This window comes from Tamandua tetradactyla, chromosome 23 (genome assembly GCF_023851605.1).
Source record: "Tamandua tetradactyla isolate mTamTet1 chromosome 23, mTamTet1.pri, whole genome shotgun sequence".
Classification (NCBI taxonomy): Eukaryota; Metazoa; Chordata; class Mammalia; order Pilosa; family Myrmecophagidae; genus Tamandua; species Tamandua tetradactyla.
In genome coordinates this window covers 17,193,594-17,211,200 of record NC_135349.1, presented here as the reverse complement: position 1 = coordinate 17,211,200, position 17,607 = coordinate 17,193,594, and the positions used below count along the sequence as shown (strand labels likewise).

The 17,607-nt window shown below is 37.6% G+C and overlaps 1 protein-coding gene and 1 long non-coding RNA gene across 2 annotated transcripts in view; one reads left to right on the top strand and one right to left on the bottom strand.

The window, feature by feature from the left end:
* LOC143667150 (S-adenosyl-L-methionine-dependent tRNA 4-demethylwyosine synthase TYW1) overlaps positions 1-17,607 on the top strand; it is a 275,466-nt gene that overhangs the window by 67,617 nt on the left and 190,242 nt on the right. Inside the window, exon 11 of the mRNA XM_077141012.1 lies at positions 4,157-4,266. Coding sequence (XP_076997127.1) covers positions 4,157-4,266 — 110 coding nt within the window. The remainder of the gene's footprint in view (positions 1-4,156; positions 4,267-17,607) is intronic.
* LOC143667153 (uncharacterized) overlaps positions 1-17,607 on the bottom strand; it is a 62,492-nt gene that overhangs the window by 28,358 nt on the left and 16,527 nt on the right. The gene's annotated exons all lie outside the window — the stretch shown is intronic.

Sequence of the window (17,607 nt, the reverse complement as noted above, 5' to 3'; positions counted from 1 at the left end):
TCCTTACTATAAAATCTTATAGACATGATTTTTTTTTTCCTGGTTGCATTGTATAGCAAAGCATAGAATTGACTGCTCCTCCTATTGGATTCTGATATATCAGTTGTTTCTAGTTTTCTTCTTCCATCCCTCTCACAGCTTCTTCTGTTAACTGTTCTTTGTCTCATTCTTTGCACTTTGCACCTTTCTCTCTGTTTCTGCCCTCGATTTTCTTTTATTATTCAACATTATAATGGTAAGAATAGTAAACCGTCTCTGTAGCTTTACTGAATACCTTGATTTGGTAGCTTTTAAGTTCTGTATCTCTAGCCCCAATCATTTTCTGTTTCCAGTTGCCTGTTGGATATATTCTCTCAGATGAGCTACAGGACCTTCAAACCCAATTTTTCCACAGTGGAATTTGTGTTCTCTGTTAACCAGTTTTTCCTGTTCAGTTCCTTGTTTTGAGTAATGACACCAGTAAACATGCGGGGGCTCAGGTTTGAAATTTCTTTTCCCTCTGTCAAGTTCACTATATCCAGCTGTTTACAAAATCCTGTCCATTGTGTTTCAGGTTCTCATTATTTACCCTTGAAAGATTGAAATAGTTTAATAGTTCTCAGACTATTTTGTCCTTAATTTGTCTTTTGTATTACTGCAAGAATTATAATTTTTTTAAAACAAATGTTATTTATTCCACTGACCATATACATAAGCCATGTTTATTGTAGTAAATTTTGGAAGATGCCAAAAAATATAAAGAACAACAACAATCTGTAACCCTGTAATCCAGAAGCAAATCATTGTTAATATTTTCGAGTATATACTTTCTGTTTTTTTTTTTTTTTTTCTTTTGGCATGGGCATGCTCTGGGAATCTAACCCGGGTCCCCATCAAGCTTTCTGGTTTTTAATCTAAATATTTCCTTAATTTTTTTTCATGGCTGAAATCTTTCTCTAATTTCAGGTTTTTTTTTTAAATTATTGTGGTAACGTATATATAACACAAAATTTCCCATTTAACTATTTTTACATGTACAATTCAGTGGCATTAAATATATTTACAGTGTTGTGCTACCATCACCACCATTCGTTACTAAAACTTTTTCATCATCAAAACAGAAACCCTGTACCCATTAAGTAATAGTTCCCCATTCTCCCTCTCCTAATGGCTTCTTATAAACTCTTATCTAGTTTCTGTCTCCATGAATTTGTTTATTCTAGATATTTTATATAGTGGAGTCATATAATATTTCTATTTTGTGCTTGGCTTATTTCATTTAAAATGGTGTTTTCAAAGGCTTAATTCCTTAAGTGGGATTGTGTTTGTGAATGTACTTTCAAATTTCAATATGAAGTACAAATGTGAGTTTTTAAAAATGAATTTCTACATGAAGAAAATAAGTAAAATGGACTGTTATAGATAGATAAAATATTATCATTCTACTGATTTTCAGAAGTATTTGTTGAGGATTATATGCATAGATATTCCAAATTCTTGGTTGTATGATACATTTCTGTTTCTGAAAAGTAAAAATTTTATACTTTGACATTTTAAATGAAAACTACATTTGTCTTGGACCGATAACACAATTTAAAAATCAGCAAAAGATCTGAATAGACTGTTTTCCAAAAAAGATACGCAAATGGCGAATAAGTACATGAAAAGATGTTCTACTTAATTAGTCATAGCGAAATGCAAATTGAAACCACAATGATATACCGTTTTTACCCACTAGGATGGCTGTGCTCACAAAGACAGATAATTCCAAGTGTTGGCAAAGTGGTAGAAAAATTGGAACCCTTATATGTTGTTGGTGGGTATGTAAAATGTTGTATCCTTGAGTCTGGCAGTTCCTCAAGTGTTTAAACATAGGATTGATGCATGGTATAACAATTTCACTCCCAATTTTATAACCCTAGAATGTAAAAACAAAAAAGATTTTGTCCACACCAAAACTTGTGCACGCATTTTCATAACATCATTATTTGTAATATATGCAATTGTGTCCTGCTTTTTTTTAACTTATTTTTTATTATCAAACCAAAACAGCATATAACATGAACATTCTTAACATACAAGCATTCTGTACATGGTGTATAATCAATGGCTCATAATATTGTCGCATAGTAGTATATTCATAACCATGATCATTTTTTAGAACATTAGTAGCATAGTTTTTAAAACATCTTTTGAAAAGGGCACATGTGCATATGATAGTAAAAAATTCAAAAGTTTATACCGTGAAAATGAACTCTTCTTCCCTTGTCTTCTAGTCACCCAGGTTTTCTCTTAGTGGTAATCCACCATAATATACTTTTTATGAATTCTTTCGAGATATTCTTATATACCTTTACAAACCAATTCATATGCATATATATGTGAATATATGTATAAAGCTGTCTCTGTGTGTATATATGTCTGTATGTGTGTGCGTATATATATATAGTTTGCTTTATTTGCCTCTACTTTATAGTGACTGTTCTTACCAAGTGCATAAAGATTTAGAAACAGATTTTTAAAAAATATTTTTATTGACAAATCTTCATGCACCTCCAGCCCATGCATGATATACAATCAATGACTCATGATATAAGCACATAGTTGTGTATTCATCACCATGATCATTTTTAGAACATTTGCATCATTCCAGAAAAAGAAAAAGAAGAAAGTTATACATCCCATACCCCTTCCCCTCCCTCTCGTTGACCACCAATATTTCAGTCTACCCAATTTATTTTACCCCTTATCCTTCCTATTATTTATTTTTATCCATATTTTTTACTGATCTGTCCATACCCTGAATAAAAGGAGCACCAGATACCAGGTTTTCACAACCACACGGTCATATTGTAAAAGCTGTATCATCATATAATCATCTTCAAGAATGGGACACAGCTCAGCAGTTTCAGGTACTTTCCTCCAGCCACTCCAATACACCATAAACTAAAAAGGGATATCTATATAATGTATAATAATAACCTCCAGGGTAACCTCTCAACTCTGTTTGAAATCTCTCAATCACTGAAATATTATTTTGCCTCATTTCTCTCTTTCCCCTTTTAGTCAAGAAGGCTTTCTCAATCCCATGGCGCATCGTGGGAGTTCTGCCCCATGTTGCCAGGGAGATTTACACATCTCCATGTCCCAAGTAGAGGGGAAGGCAATGAGTTCACCTGCCAAGTTGACTTAGAGAGAGAGGTCACAACCGAGCAATAAAAGAGGTTCTCTGAGGATGACTCTTAGGCATAATTAATAAGTAAGCTTAGTCTATCCTTTTCAGGAATAAGTTTCATAGGGCAAACCCCAAGATTAAGAGCTCAGCCTATTGATTTGATGGTCCCCACTGCTTGCAAGAATATCAGGAATTCTCCAAATAGGGAAGTTGAGTATTTCCTTTCTCCCCAGTTCCCCAGAGGGGATTTTTCAAATACTTCTTTATTCACAGCACGAATTACTCTGGGATGTATTGAGGCATCACACTAACCTGGACAAACCAACCAGATCTCATGCCCTGTTCAAGATTCCATATACTTAGGGTGTTCATACAAATTAAATTAGATAATGCACTACCTAAAACATAAATTTTGTACCAAATAAACATCTCTCCTTTTAGTTTCACACAGAAGTTGAAGTTTTAAATATGGACAAAATCATCCTTTACCCTAGAATCTGATCTACCTCAGTCCAGATCAGCTTCATTCATATCTGTAGTGAAAGTCTGATCCCTTTCTCAACTTTATAAACAGTTCCTGTATGGGATAGTGCTGACTTAGAAACAGATGTTTAACTTGCTGAATTAAATCATTCCTTAGAAAGCAGAAGGAGAGAAACATGTTTAAAGGTTTTTTGGTTTCTAAAGTAGTTACTAAGGAGCATTCCATCCACAAAAACTTCCTCATTCCCTACATTCAGTAGGATCACAAGGTGATTTACCTGCAAAGTGATGTTTTCATTTTGATAATTGGCTTTAAATGATTTTCTTCTTTACCCACTCTTCCTCGCTAGATGTCATGGCTTAAAATAAATTGGGAAGAATTGAAAATACTGCTTTGGACAGCTGAGCTCTTAGGAAGAAATGAAACCTGATTTCATGGTTTTATGGGATACCCCACAGTAGATGACTAGCTGAGATCTTGTCACAAGGAGTCCTTTAAAACTTGTGTCTTGTTTCTAGGCACCACACCAATCCAGTGGGCACCAAATGGCGGTGGAAGATGGACCAGCCTGAAATGATCTTAAAGGAAGCCATTGAAAACCATCAGAACATGATTAAGCAATTTAAAGGTATTTATTTTCCCTGTACAAAGGAATGGTAATAGCCTATTAATAGCCAGAATAAAATTGACAGGAGAATTGCCCTACTGGCAAATTTTCAAAAAGTCATGTTGACAGCAGAAAAATGGAAATTTTGTAGAAATATATATATACATATATGATTTTTGGTCTTTTTAATTTTTACTGATAACTTTTATATCCTATATGATGGAAGAACTAAGCAACTCAACCCAAAGCTTGACAATTTCTAATAAAGCACACTCAACCTGTAAATTTTGCCTTGGGAATATATTAACATTCTTCTGTAAACATTTCTTATTATTCTTTCTTACTGAGCACAAAATAGCTTTATGTATGGGCTGAAAATTGTAGCTCATTGGAAATTTCTCAAATTATATAATGTTGGGAAAGTATTTTTGAACAAAAGCCTTATAAAAATGTAGGCATAATATTCATAAAAATTTCTTCCACTCGATCCATAGTGATGTAGCAAGAATTCTGCCATTCAGTTTCTAAAATTTCCTGATTCAATTTTTTTTTTTTTACTTTTTTAAATTTTTTATTATAGTAACACATAGAAACTTGAAATTTCCCATTTGAACCAACTTTCAAAAATTCAGTGATATTAATTACATTCGCAATATTGTGCTGCTGTCGCCAGCATCCATTACCCTAACTTCTTCAACATGTCAAGCAGAAACTCTGTATCCAATGTTTTCCCTATTATTAACATCTTACATTAGTATGATATGTTGGTTATAATCAATAAACCAATATTGATACGGCATTTTCAACTGAACTCCATAGTTGATACAGAGTCCCTCGGGCCCTTTTTCTTCTTAGAACCCTATCCAGGGTCTCACGTGACATTTAGTTGTTATTTCTCCTTAGGCTTCTCTTGACTTTCTTTGGTTTTGATGCCCTTGACTGTTTGGAGAAGAAAGGCTAGGTATAGGTTACTCCTGTGTGGGAATTTGCCTGATGTTTTTCTCACGATTAGACTGGAATTACGGGTTCTTGGGAGGAAGACCAGAGGTCAAGTGCTCTTCTCATCACCTCATATCCAGGGTCCCTGCTGTCAACATGACTTGACTGCTGATGCTGACCTTGACCACCTATCTGAGGTGGTCAGGTTTCTCCACTGTAAGGTTACTGTCCTGCCTCCCCCTCCTCCACACTGTACTCTGGAAGACTATTGCTTAACGGGTGAGGGCAGACTATCTACACAAATTTGGAATTCTTTTGCACAGAAGGTTTGTCTCTTTTCTCCTATTTGTTAATTGATTTAGTCATGTTTTTATGTGAGTATGACCTCATGGATATTTGCTTTATATCTTGAGTTATATTCCAATGATACTTTACTTTGTTTCTCATATTATTCAGCTTTGCCCTTGCAAGCTCTTTCAGTTGTCTCCTGTGCCCCCTCACGCACCCCCATCACTATGGTGTTTTTTTTGTTTTTAGTGTTTCCTTTCTCACACTAGGCACATCCGCTTACATTTCAGTTTTCTATATATTAATTTTTTTTAATGTTTGTATTGTGAAATATAATGTATTTAACAAAAAGCAACATTTTCAAATATACTCCAACAAGCAGCTACAGAACAGATTTCATAGTTTGGTATGGGTTACCATTTCACAATTTTAGGTTTTTCTGCTAGCTACTCTGAAATACTGGAGGCTAAAAGAAATATCAAATAGTGATTCATCGATCACACTTACTTTTTAAATCCGGTCTTCTCTGTTATACCTCCTCCTTCTCCTTTAATCCTTTTCCCACTCTGTAAGGATCTTTGGGCTATGACCTTTCTAACTTTTTCATGTTGAAAAGGGGTGTCAATAATATAGGATAGGGGAATGGAATTAGCTGATATTCTTGGAGAGACTGGCCCCTCTGGGTTTCTGGGCTTATCTAGCCAATGAATCTTCTGGAGATGATGAATTTTAGGAAAGTAAATTTAGTGCATGAAACTTTTGTAGCATTTCAGTTAGCTCTCAGTAGGTATGATGTTGGTTGGGGTTTGGCAAAAGATGGCAATTAGTAATATCTAGCTGAAGCTTGTATAAGAGTAGCCTCCACAATAGCCTCTTGAACTCTCTTAGCCACTGATATCTTGTTTTTTTACCTTTCTTTTTCCCCTTTGTTCCAGAAGGAGTTGTCCATCCTGTGGTGCCAGGGTTAGCCTCATCCTTGGGGGTCCTATCCCACATTGTCAGGAAGACTTTCACCCCTGAATATCATAATCCCCTGTAGGGGTGAGTGTACTAAATTTCCTTGCAGAGTTGGGCTTAAATAGAGAGGCCACATATGAGCAACAAAAGAGGTTTTCTGGAAGCAACACTTAGGTGTAGTTATAGGTAGTTTTAGCTTCTCCACTACAGAAATAAATTTCTTAAGGGCATGCCTCAAAATAAAGGACATGGTCTATTTTCTTGAGAGTTGCTAATGTTTCAGAGAGCAGGAGGGGTTTCTCAGTTGGAAAAATTGATTAGTTCTATATTGATTCTCCAGTCCTTCAAGGTACTTTACAATATTTAAATTCATCAGCCCCCCCCCCCCCCCATAGTCTGGGATGTCTCTGGGTATTATCTTAAGCTATATTGCATTACAAGCATTAAACTGTACTGCATTGTTCCCTTTCTGGCCTATAGGAGTTTGGGTTGTTTAAATGAGTGATCCGAGTTTGGGTTGTTTAAATGAGTGATCCAGACATTTTGCTTTAGATAGTGTATTACAGAAAATTTATGTTTCAGATGCAATAAACTTCTCTGCCTTTGGTTTTATACAGTAGGTGAAGCTCTAGAATACATACGCTATCATCTTTTGCCCTGTTTTCTGGTTTCCTTTAGTTCCAACATGATCAGTTTCATTTTTCTCTCTAATTGAAGTCTGATCTCTTTTTTGATTACTTTTTTTTTTTATTTGCATGGGCAGGCACTGGGAATCAAACCCAGGTCACTGCCATGGCAGGTGAAAACTGGGCCACTATGGCCCGCCCTTTTTAACTGTTATTATATGTAGAAATGCTGACTTTTAGAGCTGCAGAGCTCCAGCTCTGAATCTTGGGTGTCAGAGAGGTACCCAAAGTTCCAGGGAAATTCCAGCTTATAAACATGTAGCTCTGTTTCTCAGAATCTAGAAATCCAGTTTTGACCACATATGTCTTCTGTAAGAGCTTACAATCTAGGCTCCAGTTTTCTTGTATTTTCTGAAAGAGACCATAGCATATTTGTTATTTTGTTTCTGGTTTATTTTGCACAATGCATTGTTCCCAAGGTTCATTCCGGCTCAGCATGCCTCACGACATCATTTCTTTTTGTAGCTGTATGGTATTCCCTCATTTGTATATGACACAATTTGCCTTTCAGCTTCTCAGTCATTGTACCTTTTGGCTCCCTCTATCCATTTGGGCATCGTGGATAATGTCCAAAATAAACAAACCATGTCTTACATTGTCCTCACTTGGCTGTACAATGATCAGCACTATCAGTTTTAGACAGTTTTCCGTGGTCCAAAGAGACAGCCGATAAACATTGCCTCACTAAATATCAAATCAAAACCTCCCTAATCCCTTGTCCCTCCCCCTCAATTATTTACCCCTGGTATTGCTTTGGTACTGTTATTGTCTTCCTGTTAACCACATAGAGCATAGCATGCAATATTAGCTTTTCCCCATACCTCTCTCTTATTAACTCTTTTTTATAAGATCAAACTTCTGTAGGAGTTCATGGGAGAACTTATTTATAATTCTAGAGTTAATTAGGGGGATACAATATTATACATTCCCTTCAATCATATTCACCTTCAATATGGCGGTGTTACTTATAATCCCACTAATAAGCTACTATCACTTCTATCTGTTCCGTTACATTTAAGTTCAGCCTCATTGGGTAACCTTTCCCCTGTCTCTAGCTTCTGTGTACCTCTAGGTATCCTACATTCTAAAGTTTAAACCTTTGAGATTTCCTATACCAGAGTCATAATAGCAAAACATGCAGCATCTGTCCTTTTGTGTCTGACTTTTTTCAGATAGCATTATGTCCTCAAGGTTTATCCACATTGTCATATGCTTTGGAACCTCATTTCATCTTACTGCTACATAATATTCCATCATGCCATCAAGTGTATTTGCCACATTTTGTTTGTCCACCTAACTGTTGATGGTCACTTGGATTGTTTCCATCTTTTGGTAATTGTTAAAAATGCTACTATAACATCAGTGTGCAAAAATCTGTTTGTATCACTGCTTTCAGCTCTTCTGGGTTTTTACCAAGTATTTATATTGCCAGGTCTCAGGGCAACTCAATATTTAGTTTCTGTAGAACCGCCAAACTGTTTTCCACAGCGCCTGTGCCATTATACATTCCCAGTGCACATGTCCCAATCTTTCCACATCCTCTCCAACATCTGTAGTTTGCTGTTTGTTTAATAGCAGCCATTCTTATAGGCATGAGATATCTCATTGTTGTCTTGATTTGCGTTTCCCTTAGAGCTAATGAAAGTGGACATCTCTTCACGTGCTTTTTAGCCATTTGTATTTGTTCTTCAGAAATATGTCTATTCATATCCTTTATCCATTTTATAATTGAGTTGTTGTTTATTCTTTAGTTGAGTTGTATAATTTCCTTATATACATAGGATATCATACCTTTATCTGATATGTGGTTTCCAAATATTTTCTCCCATTGAGTTGGCTGCCTTTTCACTTTTTTGACAAAGACCTTTGAGGTGCAGAAGCTTTTGATTTGAAAGAGTTCCCATTTATCAATTTTTTCTTTCGATTTAGAGAAAGAAATAGCACGACAACAGAAACAGAAATAAAGTGATAACACAGAGAAAACACAAATAAAAATAAAAAGTACAAAAATATATAAGAGAAAGAAAAAAAAACTATAGATCAGATGCAGCTTCATTCAGCGTTCCAACATAATTACATTACAATTAGGCAGTATTGTGCTGACCATTTTTTTTTTTTTTTAGACATCATACCATTCTACATATGCAATCAGTAATTCTTAACATCATCACATAGATGCATGATCATCGTTTCTTAGTACATTTGCATCGGTTTAGAAGAACTAGCAGTATAACAGAAAAAAATATAGAATGTTAATATAGAGAAAAAAAATAAAAGTAATAATAATAAGAACAAAACAAACAAAACAAAACAAAACAAGAACCTATCGCTCGGATGCAGCTTCGTTCAGTATTTTAACATGATTACTTTACAATTAGGTATTATTGTGCTGTCCATTTTTGAGTTTTTGTATCTAGTCCTATTGCACAGTCTGTATTCCATCAGCTCCAATTACCCATTATCTTACCCTGTTTCTAACTCCTGCTGAACTCTGTTACCAATGACATATTCCAAGTTTATTCTCGAGTGTCGATTCACATCATTGGGACCATGTTATTTGTCTTTTAGTTTCTGGCTAGACTCACTCAGCATAATGTTCTCTAGGTCCATCCATGTTATTACATGCTTCATAAGTTTATCCTGCCTTAAAGCTGCATAATATTCCATCGTATGTATATACCACATTTTGTTCAGCCACTCGTCTGTTGATGGACATTTTGGCTGTTTCCATCTCTTTGCAATTGTAAATAACGCTGCTATAAACATTGGTGTGCAAATGTCTGTTTGAGTTTTTGCCCTTAATTCCTTTGAGTAGATTCCCAGCAATGGTATTGCTGGGTCGTATGGCAATTCTATATTCAGCTTTTTGAGGAACCGCCAAACTGCTTTCCACAGTGGTTGCACCATTTGGCATTCCCACCAACAGTGGATAAGTGTGCCTCTTTCACCGCATCCTCTCCAGCACTTGTCATTTTCTGTTTTGTTGATAATGGCCATTCTGGTGGGTGTGAGATGATATCTCATTGTGGTTTTGATTTGCATTTCTCTAATGGCCAGGGACATTGAGCATCTCTTCATGTGTCTTTTGGCCATTTGTATTTCCTCCTCTGAGAGGTGTCTATTCAAGTCTTTTTCCCATTTTGTAATTGGGTTGGCTATCTTTTTGTTGTTGAGTTGAACAATCTCATTATAAATTCTGAATACTAGACCTTTATCTGATATGTCGTTTCCAAATATTGATTCCCATTGTGTAGGCTGTCTTTCTACTTTCTTGATGAAGTTCTTTGATGCACAAAAGTGTTTAATTTTGAGGAGTTCCCATTTATTTATTTCCTTCTTCAGTGCTCTTGCTTTAGGTGTAAGGGCCATAAAACCGCCTCCAATTGTAAGATTCATAAGATATCTCCCTACATTTTCCTCTAACTGTTCTATGGTCTTAGACCTAATGTTTAGATCTTTGATCCATTTTGAGTTAACTTTTGTGTAGGGTGTGAGATATGGGTCTTCTTTCATTCTTTTGCATATGGATATCCAGTTCTCTAGGCACCATTTATTAAAGAGACTGTTCTGTCCCAGGTGAGTTGGTTTGACTGCCTTATCAAAGATCAAATGTCCATAGATGAGAGGGTCTATATCTGAGCACTCTATTCGATTCCATTGGTTGATATATCTATCTTTATGCCAATACCATGCTGTTTTGACCACTGTGGCTTCATAATATGCCTTAAAGTCCGGCAGCATGAGACCTCCAGCTTCGTTTTTTTTCTCAAGATGTTTTTAGCAATTCGGGGCACCCTGCCCTTCCAGATAAATTTGCTTATTGGTTTTTCTATTTCTGAAAAATAAGTTGTTGGGATTTTGATTGGTATTGCATTGAATCTGTAAATCAATTTAGGTAGGATTGACATCTTAACTATATTTAGTCTTCCAATCCATGAACACGGTATGCCCTTCCATCTGTTTAGGTCTTCTGTGATTTCTTTTAGCAGTTTTTTGTAGTTTTCTTTATATAGGTTTTTTGTCTCTTTAGTTAAATTTATTCCTAGGTATTTTATTCTTTTAGTTGCAATTGTAAATGGGATTCGTTTCTTGATTTCCCCCTCCGCTTGTTCATTGCTAGTGTATAGAAATGCTACAGATTTTTGAATGTTGATCTTGTAACCTGCTACTTTGCTGTACTCATTTATTAGCTCTAGTAGTTTTGTTGTGGATTTTTCCGGGTTTTCGACGTATATTATCATATCATCTGCAAACAGTGATAGTTTTACTTCTTCCTTTCCAATTTTGATGCCTTGTATTTCTTTTTCTTGTCTAATTGCTCTGGCTAGAACCTCCAACACAATGTTGAATAATAGTGGTGATAGTGGCCATCCTTGTCTTGTTCCTGATCTTGGGGGGAACGTTTTCAATTTTTCCCCATTGAGGATGATATTAGCTGTGGGTTTTTCATATATTCCCTCTATCATTTTAAGGAAGTTCCCTTGTATTCCTATCCTTTGAAGTGTTTTCAACAGGAAAGGTTGTTGAATCTTGTCAAATGCCTTCTCTGCATCAATTGAGATGATCATGTGATTTTTCTGCTTTGATTTGTTGATATGGTGTATTACATTAATTGATTTTCTTATGTTGAACCATCCTTGCATACCTGGGATGAATCCTACTTGGTCATGATGAATAATTCTTTTAATGTGTTGTTGGATACGATTTGCTAGAATTTTATTGAGGATTTTTGCATCTATATTCATTAGAGAGATCGGCCTGCAGTTTTCTTTTCTTGTAATATCTTTGCCTGGTTTTGGTATGAGGGTAATGTTGGCTTCATAGAATGAATTAGGTAGTTTTCCCTCCACTTCGATTTTTTTGAAGAGTTTGAGGAGAGTTGGTACTAATTCTTTCTGGAATGTTTGATAGAATTCGCATGTGAAGCCGTCTGGTCCTGGACTTTTCTTTTTAGGAAGCTTTTGAATGACTAATTCAATTTCTTTACTTGTGATTGGTTTGTTGAGGTCATCTATGTCTTCTTGAGTCAAAGTTGGTTGTTCATGTCTTTCCAGGAACCCGTCCATTTCCTCTAAATTGTTGTGTTTATTAGCGTAAAGTTGTTCATAGTATCCTGTTATTACCTCCTTTATTTCTGTGAGGTCAGTAGTTATGTCTCCTCTTCCATTTCTGATCTTATTTATTTGCATCCTCTCTCTTCTTCTTTTTGTCAATCTTGCTAAGGGCCCATCAATCTTATTGATTTTCTCATAGAACCAACTTCTGGCCTTATTGATTTTCTCTATTGTTTTCATGTTTTCAATTTCATTTATTTGTGCTCTAATCTTTGTTATTTCTTTCCTTTTGCTTGCTTTGGGGTTAGCTTGCTGTTCTTTCTCCAGTTCTTCCAAATGGATAGTTAATTCCTGAATTTTTGCCTTTTCTTCTTTTCTGATATAGGCATTTAGAGCAATAAATTTCCCTCTTAGCACTGCCTTTGCTGCGTCCCATAAGTTTTGATATGTTGTGTTTTCATTTTCATTCGCCTCGAGGTATTTGCTAATTTCTCTAGCAATTTCTTCTTTGACCCACTCGTTGTTTAGGAGTGTGTTGTTGAGTCTCCACGTATTTGTGAATTTTCTGGCACTCTGCCTATTATTGATTTCCAACATCATTCCTTTATGGTCCGAGAAAGTGTTGTGTAAGATTTCAGTCTTTTTAAATTTGTTAAGACTTGCTTTGTGACCCAGCATATGGTCTATCTTTGAGAATGATCCATGAGCACTTGAGAAAAAGGTGTATCCTGCTGTTGTGGGATGTAATGTCCTATAAATGTCTATTAAGTCTAGTTCATTTATAGTAATATTCAGATTCTCTATTTCTTTGTTGATCCTCTGTCTAGATGTTCTGTCCCTTGATGAGAGTGGTGAGTTGAAGTCTCCAACTATTATGGTATATGAGTCTATTTCCCTTTTCAGTGTTTGCAGTATATTCCTCACGTATTTTGGGGCATTCTGATTCGGTGCGTAAATATTTATGATTGTTATGTCTTCTTGTTTAATTGTTCCTTTTATTAGTATATAGTGTCCTTATTTGTCTCTTTTAACTGTTTTACATTTGAAGTCTAATTTGTTGGATATTAGTATAGCCACTCCTGCTCTTTTCTGGTTGTTCTTTGCATGAAATATCTTTTCCCAACCTTTCACTTTCAACCTATGTTTATCTTTGGGTCTAAGATGTGTTTCCTGTAGACAGCATATAGAAGGATCCTGTTTTTTAATCCATTCTGCCAATCTATGTCTTTTGATTGGGGAATTCAGTCCATTGACATTTAGTGTTATTACTGTTTGGATAATATTTTCCTCTAACATTTTGCCTTTTGTATTATATATATCATATCTGATTTTCCTTCTTTCTACACTCTTTTCCATATCTCTCTCTTCTGTCTTTTTGTATCTGACTCTAGTGCTCCCTTTAGTATTTCTTGCAGAGCTGGTCTCTTGGTCACAAATTCTTTCAGTGACTTTTTGTCTGAGAATGTTTTAATTTCTCCCTCATTTTTGAAGGATAATTTTGCTGGATATAGGAGTCTTGGTTGGCAGTTTTTCTCTTTTAGTATTTTAAATATATCATCCCATTGTCTTCTAGCTTCCATGGTTTCTGCTGAGAAATCTACACAAAGTCTTATTGGGTTTCCCTTGTATGTAATGGATTGTTTTTCTCTTGCTGCTTTCAAGATCTTCTCTTTCTCTTTGACCTCTGACATTCTAACTAGTAAGTGTCTTGGAGAATGCCTATTTGGGTCTAATCTCTTTGGGGTGCGCTGCACTTCTTGGATCTGTAATTTTAGGTCTTTCATAAGAGTTGGGAAATTTTCAGTGATAATTTCTTCCATTAGTTTTTCTCCTCCTTTTCCCTTCTCTTCTCCTTCTGGGACACCCACAACACGTATATTTGTGCGGTTCATATTGTCCTTGAGTTCCCTGATCCCCTGTTCAAATTTTTCCATTCTTTTCCCTATAGTTTCTGTTTCTTTTTGGAATTCAGATGCTCCATCCTCTAAATCACTAATTCTATCTTCTGTCTCTTTAAATCTATCATTGTAGCTATCCATTATTTTTTCTATGTTTGCTACTTTATCCTTCACTTCCATAAGTTCTGCGATTTGTTTTTTCAGTTTTTCTATTTCTTCTTTATGTTCGGCCCATGTCCTCTTCATGTCCTCCCTCAATTTATCGATTTCATTTTTGAAGAGGTTTTCCATTTCTGTTCGTATATTCAGCATTAGTTGTCTCAGCTCTTGTGTCTCATTTGAGCTATTGGTTTGTTCCTTTGACTGAGCCATATTCTCAATCTTTTGAGCGTGGACAGTTATCTTCTGCTACTGGCGTCTGGGCATTTATTCAGATTTCTCTTGGTGTTGGACCCAGCAAGGTTGTAAGATTTTTCTGTGAATACTCTGGGATCTGTTTTTCTTATCTTGCCCAGTACGTGGCGCACGTGGCACACGTTTGTCTCAAGTGTTTGGAATGGGTCTCCCCCAGTCACCGATCTCCGTGGCCTGGGGATTTCGGATCCAATTTCTCCGTTGGTTCAGGGACCGCGCGTGGTGGGGGCGTCAACTGCTGCGGCTTGAGGGGACCCTGTGGCTGGTTGCGGGCCGCAGCGGGCCTGGGGGATTCCCCACCGGACCAGGAAGCCTCCCGTGGGGGGGGGCTACCGCGGCTTGGATAGCCCTCCTATCCGAGACTCGTATCCGCGGACTCGAAGCAGAGACTCGAAGCCGCCCACAAAAGAGGGGTGCCGCCTGCCTCGGCTTGGGAAACTTGCTTCTCCAATACTCTCAGCCGGCCCGGAAAGGAGGGAGGGAGTAGCTCGGACCACCGCAGCTGCCGCTGATTGGGAAATCACGCGCCGCTCGGGGGTCTCACCGCAGCCGAGTCTCGCAGTCAGTCTAGCCAGCCCAGACTTTGGATAGCCCTCTGATCTGAGATTCGTAGCTGCGGACTCAAAGCCGAGACTCGAAGCCGCCCGCAAAAGAAGGGCGCCGCCTGCCTCGGCTTGGGAAACTTGCTTCTCCGATACTCTCAGCCGGCCCGGGAAGGAGGGAGGGATTAGCTCGGACCGCCGCAGCTGCGGCTGCTCGGCAAATCGCACGCTGCTCGGGGTTCTCGCCGCAGCCAAGAGTCGCAGTCAGACTTGCCAGCCCAGACTTTGGATAGCCCTCTGATCCGAGACTCGTAGCTGCGGACTCGAAGCCGAGACTCGAAGCCGCCCGCAAAAGTGTGGCGCCGGCCGCCTTGGCTGGGAAGCTTGTCTCTCCGAGTCTCTCAGCCAGCCCGGGAAGGACGGAGGGATTAGCTCGGATCGCCGCAGCTGCGGCTGCTCGGGGGTCTCGCCGCAGCCAAGTCTCGCAGTCAGACTTGCCAGCCCAGGCTTTGGATAGCCCTCTGATGCGAGACTCGTAGTCGCGGACTCGAAGCCGAGACTCGAAGCTGCCCGCAAAAGTGTGGCGCCGGCCGCCTTGGCTGGGAAGCTTGTCTCTCCGCGTTCCTCAGCCAGCCCGGGAAGGAGGGAGGGATTAGCTCGAACCGCCGCAGCTGCGGCTGCTCGGGAAATCGCCCGCCGCTCAGGGATCTCACTCACCGCAGCCGAGTTTCACAGTCAGACTAACCAGCCCAGACTGGGTTACGCTGTGTGTCCATTCCCTGCTGTAGCCCCGGGAGCTGTTCTGTACTGTTTCTGTTCACCTATTAGTTGATTTGGAGTCGGAGGAACTAAGACGCATGTACCTTACTAAGACGCCATCTTGGATCCCCCATCAATTTTTTCTTTCATTGCTTGTGCTTTGGGTGTAAAATTTAGGAATTTACCTCCTATTACTAGGTCTTGAAGATGTTTCCTATATTTTCTTCTAGGAGTTTTATGGTGTTGTCTCTTATATTTAGGTCTTTAATCCATTTTGAGGTAATTTTTGTTTATGGTGTAAGATAGGGGTCCTCCTTCATTCTTTTGACTTGATATCCAGTTCTCCCTAGCCTATTTATTGAAAATACTATTCTGTCCCATTTCTGTGGATTTGGGGGCCTTATTGAATAACAATTGACCATATTTTTGGTGGTCTATCTCTGTACTCTCAATCTGATTCCATTGGTCAGTACTTCTATCTTTGTGTAGTACCATGCTGTTTTGACCACTGTGGCTTTATAATAAACTTTAAAATCAGTAGGTATTAGTCCTGCCACTTCTCTCTTCTTTTTAAGGATATCTTTAGCTATTTGAGGTCTTTTCCTCTTCCAAATAAATTTGATGACTAGCTTTCCCAATCTGCAAAGTAGGTTATTGGAATTTTGATTGATGCTGCATTTAACCTATAGATCAGTTTGGGTATCATTGACAAGCTTAACAACATGCAACCTTCCTATCCATGAGGACAGAATGTCCTTCCATCTGTTTAGATCTTTTATTTGTTTTAGCAATGTCTGTAATTTTCTGTGTACAGCCCCTTGTCATCCCTGGTTAAGCTAATTCCTAGATACTTGATTCTTTTCATTGCTATTGTGAATGGAGTTTTTTCCTTAATTGTCTTCTAAATTATGCCATTACCTGTGTATAGAAACATTACTGATTTTTGTACAATAATCTTGTATCCTGCCACTTTGCTGAATTTGTTTACAAGCTCAAGTAGCTTTATTGTAATTTCTCAGGGTTTTCCAAGCGTAGGATCATGTTGTCTGCAAATAGTGAAAGTTATACTTTTTCCTTTCCTATTTGGATGTCTTTTAGTCTTTTCTCCTGCTTAATTGCTTTATCTTGGACTTCTAGTACAATTTTCAATAACTGGTGACAGTGGGCATCCTTGTCTCATTCCCAATCTTAGGGGAAATACTTTCAGTCTCTTACCGTTAAGTATGATGCTGGCTATGGGTTTTCCATAATACTCTTATGATATTGAGGACATTTCCTTCCTTTTGAAGTGTGCTTTTCAGAAAAGGATGCTGAATTTTGTCAAATGATTTTTCAGCATTAATTGATATTTTCCCTTTCTATTTGTTGATGTGTTGTACTACACTGATTGATTTTCTTGCTTTGAACCACCTTTGCATTCCTGGTATAAACCTAACTTGGTCATGATGTATAATTCCTTTAATGTGTCCTTGGATTTGATTTGCTAGTATTTTGTTGGGGATTTTTGCTTCTGTGTTCATTAATTAGGGAGATCATTCTATAGTTTTCCTTTCTTGTAATGCCTTTATCCAGTTTTAGTATTAGAATGATGTTAGCTTCATAAAATGAGTTAGGTAGTGTTCCTTTTTCCTTTACTTTTTTTTTGAAGAGTATGAGTAAGATTGGTGTTAGTTCTTTTTGGAATGTTTGATGAAATTCTTCTGTGAAGCTGTTAGGCCCTGAGGTCTTCTTTGTAGGAATATTTTTGATGACTACTTGAATCCTTGTGTTTGGCTTGTTGAGATCTTCTCATTCTTCTTGAGTGTGTGTAGGTAGTTCATGTGTT